Source organism: Ananas comosus, unplaced genomic scaffold (genome assembly GCF_001540865.1).
Source record: "Ananas comosus cultivar F153 unplaced genomic scaffold, ASM154086v1, whole genome shotgun sequence".
Taxonomy (NCBI): Eukaryota; Viridiplantae; Streptophyta; class Magnoliopsida; order Poales; family Bromeliaceae; genus Ananas; species Ananas comosus.
Genome location: NW_017893479.1, coordinates 21,355 through 37,063, shown reverse-complemented (window position 1 = coordinate 37,063; position 15,709 = coordinate 21,355). Strand labels below are relative to the sequence as shown.

Here is a 15,709-nt window from a genome sequence, read left to right as displayed (position 1 = left end):
AAAGCCCGGAAATCACATTAAATAATGTGATTTTATGGAATCGGGAGGGTTTTTACGCAATTGTACACTTTGGGGTTGCTGTTGGCAGCATGTGCGGGCAGAGGGTAACCTCTGTACTGATTGTCCAAGGCCCCAGGCCCTTGCAGAGATCGAAAATTGATTCCCGGTGCGTTTGTCGGCAAAATCCGCCGACGAAACGCGTTTTCGGTTCGGAATTCTTCCGACGGTGCCTTGTGAGCTATTGTTATGTCGTTGAGCCATGTTGGCTGGTCACCCGTGTTGTTTCGAGGGTTCGGGAAGGGCGGGTGAGCGACGGTGGGTTCCGGTGTCGAAATTGACACTTACGGGAACCCGGATCGGAACGATTATCCGACGATAATCGCTTCGATTTGAGGCGGTGTGTTTGCTGCCAAGTCTGATGAATAATGGTGTTTAGTGGCAGCGGGTGACTCGTAGCATGAGTCGATGAATTTCGGGACAGTTCGTGGGTCCCGGCGGAGTCCGATGCGATTTTCGGGACTTCCGGCATGTTACGGTAATCGGTTTTGGGGGAAACCAATTCCCGTGGGTTTAATTGTGGGTTTGTGCGTTTAGTGTTTCTTGTTTGTGGGTTAGATACTAACCTGGTGGACCCTCCGTAGGCCCGGTTAATAATCTTCCACAGTCGGGAAACAGGCACGTTGTTCATACAGGTGGGTACATCGATCCGAAGTCGGTACAGTGATGCACACTCGGTGATATCTTCTTACCCTTGTTCTCTTATTGTTATCTTGCATATATATCTTTATATATAGTGTTGAGCCTAGCACCCATGTTGTTCTGGCTATACTCTACTCGGTTGTTTTTCATATCTAGTATCATGAGTAGGAGTAGAGCGGATTTATGATTTCAGGTGAGATCAATGACCTAGTTGGTCGGTTTTGGTATTCCGTGTCTGTGACCTATTCGGTCGGTTTACTGCATTTGTTATTGTGACCTACTTGGTCGGTTGGACTATTTGATGACCTATATGGTCGGTGTACCCTGAGGGGTAGGATTGTCGATTGATTGCCGACGGATGATTATAGATTACATTGATTCGTGATTTGACATCCTTGTGACCTAGTCGGTCGGTTTCATGTATTCTGTATTATGACCTATTTGTCGGTTCGTGTGCATATCTGTTAGTTGACATTGAGTAGTCGATACTTGCATACCTTCGGAAGGATGTTGAGTTGTTCCATCCTAGTTGACCTAAGTGGTCGGTACTTGTATTCCTTATGGTTCGATGACCTATTGGTTGGTGTGCCCCGAGCGGGCAGTGATTGTTGGCTAGTTGCCAATGGTTGGTTTTTGAGCATATCAGCATTCGATTGCCACATACTCGTTCGCATTTCACGAACACCAGCGGTCTGATCCACCCCAGCTAGATGTTTTTTTCCGAAAAATTGATTGGATGTGCCAGCCCGTGAGCCCAGCGGTCAGAACTGGGTTATATGCAGCCCGTGCGCACAGCGGTCAGAACTGGGTTATATACAGGTAGAGTGGCAGTGGCATAGGCTTAAGGTTTGCGGACCGTCATGCCAGGTTTCTGATTGGGTATTTTTAGGACTGATCGTCCGGTTGATACATAATTATACTTTGTTCTTTATTACAGTAGCAATTAGTCATATTCCTATATATTGTTGTTTACCCATACATCATTGCTGCTGTAGTTATAACATCCATGTATGCATTCTGTTCTATTTACAGTAGCGGTAGTTATATGTTCTAGTATTGTTCGCCTTCCTTTCAGTTTTATTGCTACTATAGTCGTTATATCTTCTCAATCATTTATCTCTTCCTGATCCGGTGAGTACTCCTCGCCTTCGTCGGCTTGCGGTACCCACTGGGAAGGGAAACATGTTTACATGTTCTCACCTCCCCCACTATTTTTCAGGTATCGTGGGCGGTGAGGGTTGAGACAAGGCGTGAGACACGTTCGTAGCGATCGATAGAGTTTCCGGCCCGGTGACATTCGGTCTAGTTTCTATCCTTTCTTACTCAAAATAAATAACTTAGACATATTGGTTCAGTTGGTTTTTGTTTACTTGGATAAATGTGATTTTGGTAAATGAATTAAAGAACTTATAGTTTTCTTTGAGATGAAAACGGTTTTCTACCCCTCGTGGTAGCATGGTTTAAAGAAAAAATATTTTCGTGTGGGAAACGATTTTGAAAAGGTTTTATTGGCTTTCATGACTCTTAGTGCTTCAAAATGAGTTTCCGTGTGGGAAATATTTGAAACTGATAGATGTGGATTTATGGATATTTGTAATGAAATGAATGTATATGTGAATGGTGAATGTATACGATTGTGGTTGTATTTTGTACTTCTGCGATGCCGTGCAAATACAGGGGAGACTCTGTCCGTGTGAACAGTGGACTCTCTATATTTGTGGTGGCTCTGGCATACCCTGGAGGTCAGGATTTTCAAAAAAAAAATTTGGGCACTTCCGCTTTACTTTTAAACCAAAAAAAAAGGACCTCGGGGCGTGACACACAGGGACTCTTTTCCGAGAAAGAGCAATTGGAGAGCCAAAGGACCATTAGAATTGATAAAGCAGATGTATGTGGACCAATGCAGACACCGCCACTCAGCAACAATTACTATTTTGTAGTTTTCGTGGATGATTATAGCCGGATTGAAACAAAGAATAATTGGAGAAGAAAATATATTTCTTTCTGATTTAATAAATTACAAAAGACCTCTTTATATAAACAGAGATCAAGCTAATACATGGTGAGTTGTGAATTGGTAAGAAAACTAATATAGTATACACTAATATAAGGAATGCATAATCTCCTGTACAAAGAAATATGTATATAAAGTAACACCCCCCCGCAAACTCAAGGTGGAGTAAACACGGAGAGTTTGGATAGAAGGTACTGATGTCGTTGAGTAGTCTGAGATTTGGTGAAAAAATCAGCAAGTTGTTGAGCAGAGGGAACGAACGGCAGAGATATCGTTCCATTAATGTAATGATGGCGCACAAAGTGACAATCAATTTCGATATGTTTAGTACGTTCATGAAAGACAGGATTATTCGCAATTTTGATAGCACTTTGATTGTCACAATATAAAGGTGTTGGACTAGAGCACTGGACACCGAGGTCACCAAGGAGTCGGCGAAGCCATACAATTTCTGAGGCTGCAGAGGACATAGCACGATATTCAGCTTCCGTACTAGATTTTGCGACACTATCTTGTTTCTTTGAACGCCAAGAAATCAGAGAATCCCCAAAGAAAACGCAATAGCCAGTCGTAGATCGACGATCAGTAGGATCTCCAGCCCAATCAGCATCACAATATGCACGAAGTTGAGGCTTGGAAGAGGAAGAAAAGAATAGACTTTGATGAATACTTCCTCGTAAATAGCGCAAGATGCGTAAAAGAGCAGCATAGTGAACAGAAGTAGGCGCCTGCATAAATTGACTAACAATATGAACCGCATAAGCAATGTCGGGGCGAGATATAGTGAGATAGACTAATGCACCAACTAGCTCACGATAACGTGTAGGATTAGTGAGAGGTTCGCCCATAGTTGGAGTTAGTTTTTGGTGGAGCTGCATAGGAGTACTCACAGTGTCAGTATCAGTGAGCTCAGCACGAGATAGCAAGTCGGCAGTGTATTTTTGTTGAGACAATATATATCCTCGAGGACTATATGCCACTTCAATCCCCAAAAAATATCGAAGAGGACCAAGATCCTTCATGTCAAATTGTTGCTGAAGATAGGATTTAACGGAACGAATATAATCAGGATCATCACCAGTAATTATCATATCATCAACATACAAAAGTAAGGCAGTGAGCCCGCGAGAAGATGTATGAATAAATAAGGCATGATCATTTTCGCTTTGATGAAATCCAAAGGAAAGAATAGCAGACTGAAATTTTTCAAACCAAGCTCGGGGAGCTTGTTTAAGGCCATATAAAGCCTTCCGTAGCCGGCAAACATGACCGGATGAATGGGAAAGACCAGGAGGTGGTTGCATATAAACTTCTTCATGAAGATCCCCATGTAAGAAGGCATTTTTGACATCAAGTTGATAAAGAGGCCAGCTACGAGAGGCAGCAAGAGCAATAAGGATGCGAACAGAGGTCATCTTAGCAACAGGGGCGAATGTCTCCTCATAATCAATGCCATATTCTTGAGAGAACCCTCGAGCAACTAAACGGGCTTTATAGCGATCAATTGAGCCATCAGAATTTGTCTTGACTTTATAAATCCACTTACAACTTATTGGAGTCTTGCCCGGCGGGAGAGGAACTAGTTCCCAAGTACCAGTACGATGAAGGGCAGTAAGTTCTGTGGTCATTGCATCTCGCCATTCAGGAATGGAAACGGCCTGGCGATATGTACGGGGTTCCTGGATATTAGAAATGGCTGCAAAGAAAGCATGATATCGTGGAGAAAAAGAAGGAGAGGCAAGACAACCAAAAAATTGTGTGGGGCGGCGAGTACGCAGTGGATAGCGGCGCTCAGCAGTCGTTTGATCGTCGGAAGGAACAGTAATTGGTGGGTCGTCATGTGGTGCCGGTACTATAGAAACTTCTGCAGAAGACGAAGATTCAGTGGGCTGAGCGACAATTCGTTGGGGCTCTTCGGGAGAAGATGTGGTGGTCGACGAAGAATTAACAAGAAATGAAAGATCAATAACAGAAGGTGAAGAAACGGCAGAAGTATCAACGCTTAACTTAGATTGAGCATAATATGATACATGTTCAAGAAAAATGACATCTCGAGAAATTCGCATGCGGCGAGCAGTAGGATCATAACATCTGTACCCTTTATGCTCAAGACTATATCCTAAGAAAACACAAATTGACGATTTTGGAGTTAATTTGGTTCGTTCATGCGGAGGCAAAAGAACAAGACAAGTACATCCAAAAACACGCAAATGAGTATAAGATGGTGATTTAGCATACAATCGCTCACTAGGAGAAACGCCGGAGAAAAGACTGGAGGGCATAATATTAATCAGATAAACTGCGGTAGAAACCGCATCTGCCCAAAATTGTTTAGGCACAGACCCATCAATTAGAAGAGATCGAGCGGTTTCAAGGATATGTCGGTGTTTACGCTCAGCAACACCATTCTGTTGAGGAGTATAAGGACAAGAGAGTTGCGGCAAAGTACCATGCTTAGCGAGAAGTTGGCGAAATTCATTTGAAAGATACTCGCCACCAGAATCAGAGCGGAAAGTTTTAATAGTGGCACCAAATTGAGTTTGAACCATGGCAGCGAAATTTTGATACAATTGAAAAAGTTCAGATTTGTTATGCATAAAATAAACCCAGGTAAAGCGTGAGTAATCGTCAATGAAAATAACATAATATTTATTTCCAACACGAGTTGATATAGGTGCTGGTCCCCAAACATCAGAGTGAATAAGATCAAATGGTGCACTTGAAATAGAATTGCTAACAGGAAAAGGTTTAATGGAATGTTTAGCAAGTTTGCATCCAATGCAAGAAACAGATTCGGAATTAAAAACAGGACCTAATACACCACTACGAACTAAAACAGTAAACTTATCAGAAGAAAGATGACCGAGACGACGATGCCAGAGATCAGAATTTGAAGTTGTAGCAATATTTGCTGAATTAATTTTAGGAGGAAGATGCAGATAGTCCATGTAGTACAGGCAGTCACGTCTATGGCCCTGTCCAATCAAAGTCCCGGTCCGACGATCCTGCACAAGACAAGAAGAAGAATCAAAGGTCACTGTGCAATCATGATCAGTAATTTGGCTGACAGATAGTAAGTTAAGAGAGAGTCGAGGTATATGTAGGACAGAGGGAATAGTAAAGCGTCCTGAAGTATCAGATTTAGGTGAAACAACGCCACTATTATTGACAGAAAGAGAGGTACCATCAGCAGTAAAAATATGTGAAGGTGAATTTAATTGAGAAGGTGAAGAAAGTAAAGAAGCATGTGGTGTCATATGAAATGATGCGCCTGAGTCTAAAATCCAGGAATGTTCCGAAGTACCTCCAGGACCAGTCATACCAAAACCTGATGGCGTAGATGAAAAGATAGAGGAGGACTGCCCTGACGAAGTGGATGGAGTCAATTGGTGTTGCTGAAACATCTGCAGTAGTTGAGGAAGACTCAATTGAATAGTTGAAGGTTGCTGCTCTGTAGATGACGCGTTGTTGACCGGAGGAACAGAAGGAGCAGATGCAACAGTAGGCATATTACGAGAGGATCGTAAATGCTGATCTGCCCATTTCTTTTTCCGGCAATCTTGAATTGAGTGACCCCAAAGATGACAGTAACGACATTGAATGCTTCGTTTGTCTTTTCTAGTACCAGGATTTGGAATGTAACTAGAAGGCGGTTGATGATAAGTAGGCGCTGGCACGGGAGGTGGACTTGCAGGACCATGAGCAGCAAGAACGTTAGGCATTGCGGAAGAAGAGGAACTCAAAACTCGAAGACGTGTCTCCTCAGCAATCAATTCCGCGAGAGCCACATCAATAGTAGGGAAGGGAGTTCGATGGAGTAGTTGGCCACGTAATGCTTCAAACTCAGGTCGTAGGCGCATAAGAAACTGGAACAATCGTTGTTGATCACGCACCTGCTTTTGCTTGACAGTACACTGACAAGCTGAGCAAGTGCGACACAAGGGTTCATCCATGGTCGCCAGTTGACGCCAACGAGCCTGCATAAAACTGTAAAACTCTTGGATACTACGCTCACCTTGATGAGCCATGGAGATCTCTTGAAACTCAGCATATGATTGAGCATAACTAGACTGCTCATACATCTGCCGAAGAAGAGACCACATCTGGTGAGCGGTGGACAAATTGATAAGCTGCATCCGAATGTCTATGTTTACCGATGTAGAAATAATTCCACGAGCACGTCGATCAGCAACGAGCCAGTCCTTGAGTTTGGAATCATCGGTTGGTGGACCAGCACCATCAATATGTCCAGTAAGATCGAGAGCATCAAACAAGAGTTGAATGGACACCGACCATTCACGATAATTAGGCCCGGAGAGTTTAACATCGAGCTGGGCAATAGTCGATGCAGGAACCTGTACAGGCGACACTGATGGAGGTGTCGGTGTAGGAACCTGTACAGGCGGCATCGATGGAGGTGCGGATGTCATGACAGAATTAGGTCGAGAGATACCGACGGCGATCTTGTGACGACGAGCTTTTGCGTATTAAGCTAGTCGCGCTCTGATACCATGAAACAAAGAATAATTGGAGAAGAAAATATATTTCTTTCTGATTTAATAAATTACAAAAGACCTCTTTATATAAACAGAGATCAAGCTAATACATGGTGAGTTGTGAATTGGTAAGAAAACTAATATAGTATACACTAATATAAGGAATGCATAATCTCCTGTACAAAGAAATATGTATATAAAGTAACACGGATGACTTGGGTTTGTTTTATCAAAAATAAATCCGAAGCTTTTGATGCTTTTCAGAAATTTAAAAATTTGGTCGAGAACGAATCCGGTTATTATATTAGGATCCTCCGTACAGATCGAGGGGGAGAATTTATTTCTAACAAGTTTGAAAATTTTTGTAAGGCTAATGATATTCACAGGTAGTTGACAACCACACACCTCAGCAGAACAGTGTTGCAAAGCGCAAAAATCAAAGTTTAGTCGAGATGGCAAAAAGCATGTTGAAAGCGAAAAAGCTCCCAAACAAATTTTGGGCAGAAGCGGTATCTACTACAACATACATTCTCAAAAGAAGTCCAATTTTAGTGCTGGAGAATATTACACCTTATGAAGCATAAACCGGCTGGAAACCGAAGGTAAAACACTTTAAAATTTTTTGATCGGTTTCTTTTGTTCATATCCTATCACAAAATAGGCAAAAATTGGATGATAATAGTCAGAAGTGTATTTTTGTTGGATATAGCAAAAGAAGTAAAGCCTATCGATTTTATAATCCTGCTACTAACTCTTTAATTATAAGTCGTGATGCTATATTTGATGAACAAAAAGCTTAGGATTGGAGCACAAAAGTACAGGATAATCCACTTCCAATATTCGAAAATAAAACTGCAACTGAGAATAGAAACAACGGTGGAACTACGACAAGCACGGAAACAACACCACAAGCTTTACCGCGAATTTCACCAGAAACTTCTCCAGAGACGACGCCAAGAAAAGTAAGATCACTTAGTGAAATATACGAACAGTGCATGTATTCACAATGTGGAGAATCGCAAAACTTCGAAAAGGTGAGAGAATCTAATGATTGGTGTAAGGCGACGAATAAAGAAAATGCGCCATTAAGAAAAAATAATATCTATGAGTTTGTTAAATCGCCTATAGATACAGAAGTTATTGGATTTATCACTACAACAAAAACGGTCCATCGCGACACTTTTAAATATCGGTACAGGTCAAAAGAAGTGATGCTTGCTAAATTACCGATACTTTTAAAAAGTATTGCTATATGTGGGGTCGCTATGTATATAGTGACAGTTAATGAGTGTCGCTATAACCTAAAAAGTGTGTTACTAATTTATCAACACTTATTTAAACATTTAGCAACCGCTAGAACTCTACTTTGTTGGCTGCGGTGGCGGAGCAGGACGAGAGGGAACGGCTCTTCGTCTAGGATTTCAGTGGATTGAGTGAGGAGAGAATGGAAGATGGTAATCGATTTTTTTTTTTTTTTCTTTTTTTTTTGTAATCGGGCTGAATGGGCTGGGTGGGGTGGGTTGAGTAAAGTAACCTTTTATTTTTGGTTTGATTATGCTTTATATTTAGGCATTAGTAGATTTTTTTTTTTTAAAGTTTTGGCATAAAAGGACACTTACATAAAAGTGTCCCAAACATGTGTCCCTATAACCTAATTCTTTTGTAGTGTATGTGGATATATAAGACGAAAAGGATATTGAGAGATTTGAAAGAAACAAGAAGCCACCGGTTGTGGTATACTAACCCTAACGATTTTTATTTTTATTGTTTTAATAGTGATTGGAGAGGTTAAGTTGATGATCGAAAAAGTACGAGAAGGGTTCGAGTTGATACGCTACGCAACCGAGGAGCAGATGGCCGATATTTTCACAAAGCCGCTACTATTGGAGAAATTCATATTTTGCCGAGAGAAGATCGGTGCGAAGAACATTAGCATTATGGGGGAGTGTTAGAGATAATGCTAATGAGATTAGGATTAGATTATTTGATCTTATCAATTATTATATTCGGTTATTTAAATTATGGTTAAGATGAAATCAAATCAGAGTAGGATACTATGTAATTAGTTATAAATAGATAGGCCGGGATTATTTGGTTAGTGAAGCCGGTATTAATTAAGTTGAAGCCGAGCCGGGCGCTAATTAATTTTTGCAAGTTGTATGGACGCATCCTGGTGACTTTTCTTCAATATTAATTGTTAGTTTTGCTTTGCTTCCACAACAACATACCAGATTCTTTGATTTGTCTTCTTCTTCTCTTATCTTTTCTATTTTACTTTTTGTAGAGATTTCTATATACCATAACAAGTATATAGAACGTATTTGTTGGAGGCCCACCGCCGTAACAGGATTTACTTATGTTGTCGTATTATGTTTTTTTACAGTAGAGAAGGTTTTATCAAAAAAGAAAAATCAATTTCAATCTACACATCTACTTGCATTGTCTATACTGTTTATAACCCAACATTGTCCATTGAAAAGATTTGGCAAAGAAAGCATGCTTCTCTAAAAGAGGCTAATCAAAATCATGGATTTTATCAAAAAGCACAATATGAAAGATAAGTGCCAAAGATGAAGTGATGTTGATAATTCCTGGTAACAGTCAGATGTCATATTTCCAATAATCTCAAGAGTTTATTTTTAATAAGAGTCCCATAAGATTAGGAATATTCACTTTGGTTGCATAATATTCTTTCGATTGTGGACCACTAGATCCACCATCCATCATATAAAATGCACAAATATCAACACAGTATGAATTATGGATTCAATGATCTCATGATATGAATAGTTTTTGTTAAAAATTTATTCTCCAGAAAAGGTCTTCCTTTGGATAAAGTTTAGATAAATACTATTAGGGAAGAAAAACAAGCACATAGGCACATTATTTTAGTATTTATCCTCTTATTTTTCTCTTTTAAGGTTGGGAGTCATGTTCACAATTTTCTGGATTGAAGGCTAGCTGTAATTGCAACACATCAAAAGTAAATCGAGTATTTGTTTGCTGGTACGCCCCAAGAATTGTCAAAGTCTCCAGCGGCAGCATTGCAAAGCAAAATATTCCCTTCTGTTGAACAATGTGGAACAAGCTCTGCCATGGTATACTCATCTCGGCCCCTTGCAAATGAAATGTCATACTTGGCATTAAGCTCTGATAATGTGGCTGGAAAAGCCAACAAAGTTTAAGTGAGATTCCATATTTTGTTGGGTCCACTTCAACAAAATTCCTATGGCGGAAATAAGCCCTAAGAACTTTCTTCACCCTTTCGAAAGCTGGGGTTATCAATCGAGAGACTGCTGCCCCAGAGTCCACAATGAACCCGCCTGACCCATTCGGCTTTCGGGCAAACATTCCTGGCTCAAATCCAAGTCGTTTGGTACCAACACTGATGTCATTTAAGATAATATAGTAGAAGCACACACCTTGGCTTGGTTCTATAGGTGTGGTTTGGACTGGACCTCTTTGCACAATGTCATCTCCGAATCGTAAAAAGCTCATACTTGTTGAACCTCTCAAGGGAAGACAGTATGAGAAGCGACCCTGACTACCATGATTAATGAGTTGCATTGCAAATGATTCCCTGAACAAACCTAATGAAATTATTCCTGATGGATAACCATGGCTAGGTACAACTAGTTGGCTATCATGCGAGCAGCCAAAGACGAGCCCCTCAATAAACTCAGGGTAGTCACTATGGCTAGAACGGAAGCCGAAGGTGTCTTTCGAGAGTGTGCCTTTTGTGTAGGAGCCATCGATATAGCCAACTTGGTAGTGGCAACGGTTGTTTATGCAATGGTAATTCCCTTGCGGGCAGGGGTTTTGGTGGGAGCAAGAGATGTCAATAAAGGAAGGGGATTGGTGAGGGTCAAAGTAAGGATCATTTTGTGGGTAGCAATTTATACATGGCTTGCATTGGGTCCAAGTAAGATAACTACCTGTGTCAATGCTTAAGTAGTAGCCAATAGTACCATTGCCAGTGCCAATCGTCAAAAAAACCATGTATAATGACCCATAGAAAATGATACGGGGGCGAATAGCAGTTATTTCATAACCAACTGACATTGCTTGAGAGTTGTTTAGTTGGAGGAATCGATTCTCAAAATGGAGGAGGGAGTCTTCAAAGCGTTGTGAATCAGTAAGGTTAGAGTAGTAAATAGGGGAACGAGGTGAGTAACGATAGATGAGCTCAAAGCTTAAGGATCTTTTCAATCCTCCAGTAGTTTCAGAGAAGAAGAGTAGGATAGATATTGAAAGAAGAAAGATAAAATGTGAATAGATGGTTTTGGCCATGATGGATATTTTGTGAGTTTAGAATAACAATGTGGGTAAGATATATATATATATATATATATATATATATATATATATATATGTATATATATATATATATGTATATGTATGTATGTATGTATATGTATGTATGTATGTATATGTATGTATGTATGTATATGTATGTATATGTATGTATGTATGTATATGTATGTATGTATGTATATGTATGTATGTATATGTATGTATGTATGTATGTATGTGTGCGTGTATGTTTATATATAGAGTGAGGCTCCGTTTGCTTTCTAAAGCATAGGGCCTCCGTGCTTTTTTTTTTTATAATGAGATATTGGAATCGATGATCCACTCTATTTGACTTGATCTACACTATTTGAAGTATTGAGAAATCAGGTTTCATGGTTTTTTTGATCTCATTTAACTTATGATTGAGTGGTCCCAAAATAAACTGCTAGAAATAAAAATCTCATAAAAAGAGGTGATATAGAGGACTTAAATTTTAGATCGAAGATCTTACTTTAAGGGTAAAAAAATTATTATTTCAAAATTTCATTCAATTTGAATATTTCTATATCTTTAAATTTTAGATCGAAGATCTTACTTTAAGAGTAAAAAAGTTATTATTTCAAAATTTTATTCAATTTGAATATTTCTGTATCTTTAAACTTGCAATTACTTCATATTACTATTCAAATAATTAATTTTTGAGACTTTTTGATCACTGGATAAATGAAATAAAAAATCATGAAACATGACATCTAGATATTTCAAATAGTGTAGATTAAGTTAACGAAGCGAATCATTGATTTGGATGTCGCATCGTCAAAAAAAAAAGAAAAGAAGCAAAAGCACAAAAGCCCCCTTACTTTTAAAAGCATCGTAGCCTCATTCTCTCTCTCTCTCTCTCTCTCTCTATATATATATATATATATATATATGTATGTATATGTGTGTGTATGTATGTATATGTGTGTGTAAGTATATATGTATATATAAGAAAAAACTAGATAAATATAGAAAAGATAGGCAACCAAATAGATAGAGAGAATCCATAAGATGTTGTGCAGAAAAGACAATTGTAGATTCCCACTGCATTAGGTGCAGAAAAGACAATTGTAGATTCCCACTACATAATGGCTTCTCAACAAACAACATTATGTGTAGATAATATTTAAATGGTTTAATTGTTACTTTTGGAGGTCAAAACTACATGCGTCAAAGTCAATGAAAAGTAATCCTAGTGGTCTCAGTAAAAAAGTTTAGGACCCATTTGGGAACTGTGAATTAATTTAATGCAGAGTTTTTTTTTTTCCAATAGCATAAAATTTGCTCAAAATTACATTATTTGGAGAAAGACATATTGATCAGCGCCATATGATTTGCATGTACACCTAAAACCCTATTTGGTGTGTATACCTAAACTCTGATGAGACTTTTCAATATTCACTAAAATACTGTTGGTATTTACACCCAAAAATTATTCTTATTTAGATAAACTTTACGAGATGGATGCCACTAAATATGATAAGAAAATAAGTGGCAATATTATTTTNGTGTCCATCAATAGAATGAACCTGGGTTACGTTCGGTACATATTTAACGATGGGTGTTTTACTAGGAATGAAACTGGGAGTGGTTAGGGGAAGGAAATAACTGTAGAGAACGAGGGTGGTTTTGGGGACGGGCGTTCCCTTAATGGTAACGTATTTGTTGGCAACGGTGATGGTTCAACCGATATAGCTACCGAGGATGTGTTTTCCGTGTGAGAGCTTTCTGTGGAAGCCGAAGGCAAGATCGGTATCACTGATGGGACTCAAATAACTCCCCGAGCAGAAACCGACGAGCGTACTATCGGTTGATCAACATGGATCGGTACCAATAGGTAGTCCTTATTAAAGTAATCCAAACAAGTCCCTTAGTAAACGTTACGTTGAGTAATTAGTACCATCAGTCCCAGCGAAGAGTATGACAGAAGGGAACTCTCCAAGTTGTTCATACTCGAAAAATGCTAAGCCTCTACTGTAACACGTTTCTCCAGGTCAGGTTTGGTGTGGATATCATGGTTCGGTTCCACACACGAAGATGATATAATAGAATTTACTGTAGTCACAACCATGGTTTGCTGAATCTAAACTCGGTCCTTACAAACGGGCTTTCGGCTTACCCAGTCCACCCAAGTAACACCTGAGACCCCGTCGTCAGAGAGCTAACTATTGGGGTCGAAAGCTTTCCCACTTCTTTCAAGAATCCCGAATAAAGGCGGTATCCTTAAAACAACTTCACCTGGGTTGTTTTATACCTTAGAGTGAATTTGAAACAACCGAAAAGGTCGGTGTAATAGTCTCGAATTACGGTTCATACTGTAAAGTAAACGTTCCCCGGCTCTACTCATATCGTACCGTCTCGAACAAGGTGTAACAAGTTGTCTTCCCTTATAAAACGAAACGTTACGACGGCGACCTCTGAAACTGTTAAGAACCCCGCATGGTTGTTTGTTTATGAGCTAAATGAAAACTACACAACGTTAATGTCGATCGGAAGTTAGGTCTTTTAACACTTGTACTGAGGGTTGGAATTTTCTCTTTTTATTCTCCGATTTATGATTTTATTACACGGATACACGAACAAAAAGAAGGGATTATCATAAATAGATTTGAAATAGGTTTCCTTCTGGAAAAGACCTCTTATTTAAAAATTGCTTTTGATAAGCATAGTACTCTAGTAACTTAGGTCTTAAGTATGACACAACTATAAACACGTAAAATATACTACCTACCACCTAGATCACCAGGTGTTAGCTTTCTTATAATACGTTGGTTTCACTTATAAGGATTAGAATACCCTGAGAATAATTTTTATTTGAGAACTCTAATAACCTTTATACTGTAGACTGACAATGGTCCTTAATAGTTGTAGTGAAGTAGAAACCGTGAATAGAAAGTATAACACGAAAAACTATTTTAGGTACTAAAACTGAATCGGAAAAAATCTCTTCGTACGAAAGAAACGGTTTAGAAAAGTTACCTGTTACAACCCAATATTTGTCATATCTGTTACGTTCATCTACACAGCCCTTAAGTATTGTTTTCTAACTTTAACTAAAAAGAAAAAACTATTTTGGAAGAGATGACATTTTTTCGTATTATGCTGTTGTATTCATTTAGGACAATGCCGTCACCCGGAGGTTGTTTATGCAAGATATATGAACAATACTATATATCTTTAGAGATGTTTTTCATTTTATCTTTTCTATTCTCTTCTTCTTCTGCTTAGTTTCTTAAACCATACAACAACACCTTCGTTTTGTTTTGATTGTTATAACTTCTTTTCAGTGGTCCTACGCAGGTATGTTGAACGTTTTTAATTAATCGCGGGCCGAGCCGAAGTTGAATTAATTATGGCCGAAGCGATTGGTTTATTAGGGCCGGATAGATAAATATTGATTAATGTATCATAGGATGAGACTAAACTAAAGTAGAATTGGTATTAAATTTATTGGCTTATATTATTACCTATTCTAGCTTATTAGATTAGAATTAGAGTAATCGTAATAGAGATTGTGAGGGGGTATTACGATTACAAGAAGCGTGGCTAGAAGAGAGCCGTTTTATACTTAAAGAGGTTATCATCGCCGAAACACTTTTATAGCTGGTAGACGAGGAGCCAACGCTTCGCATAGTTGAGCTTGGGAAGAGCATGAAAAAGCTAGTAGTTGAATTGGACAGGTTTGTGATAATTTTGTTGTTTTTATTTTTAGCAATCCCAATCATATGGTGTTGGCCACCAAAGAATAAAGAAAGTTTAGAGAATTATAGGAAAAGCAGAATATATAGGTGTATGTAACGTTGTCTTGATCCAATATCCCTGTGTACAAACCCTGTGAAAATATATTCACAGGATAAATACGGTTTTGAAATTTTATATTAGATGATTACGGATTTATATTTCGGATTAGTTTGGTTTTTATTTTCCAATGAGATGAGTTGGATGGGGTAGGTCGGGTAAGTCGGGCTAATGTTTGTTTTTTCTTTTTTTTTATTTTTTAGCTAATGATAGAGGGTAAGAGAGGAGTGAGTTAGGTGACTTTAAGATCTGCTTCTCGGAAAGGGAGAGCAGGAGGAGGCGGTGGCGTCGGTTGTTTCATCTCAAGATCGCCAACGATTTACAAATTTATTCACAACTATTTAATCATTGTGAGAAAAATCCAATATCG

The 15,709-nt window shown here is 39.0% G+C and overlaps 1 protein-coding gene across 1 annotated transcript; it reads right to left on the bottom strand.

Annotated features, from left to right (window-relative positions):
- Positions 1–10,125: 10,125 nt before the first annotated feature.
- On the bottom strand, positions 10,126–11,499 carry LOC109706132 (aspartic proteinase nepenthesin-1-like). Its single transcript, XM_020226934.1, has one exon. It carries the CDS (start codon positions 11,497–11,499, stop codon positions 10,126–10,128), a length of 1,374 nt encoding a protein of 457 aa, XP_020082523.1.
- Between the last annotated feature and the right edge of the window lie 4,210 nt (positions 11,500–15,709).

Bases quoted from the DNA above. Each gene is read 5' to 3' on its own strand.
- LOC109706132 (XM_020226934.1), bottom strand. From the start codon at position 11,499: ATGGCCAAAACCATCTATTCACATTTTATCTTTCTTCTTTCAATATCT.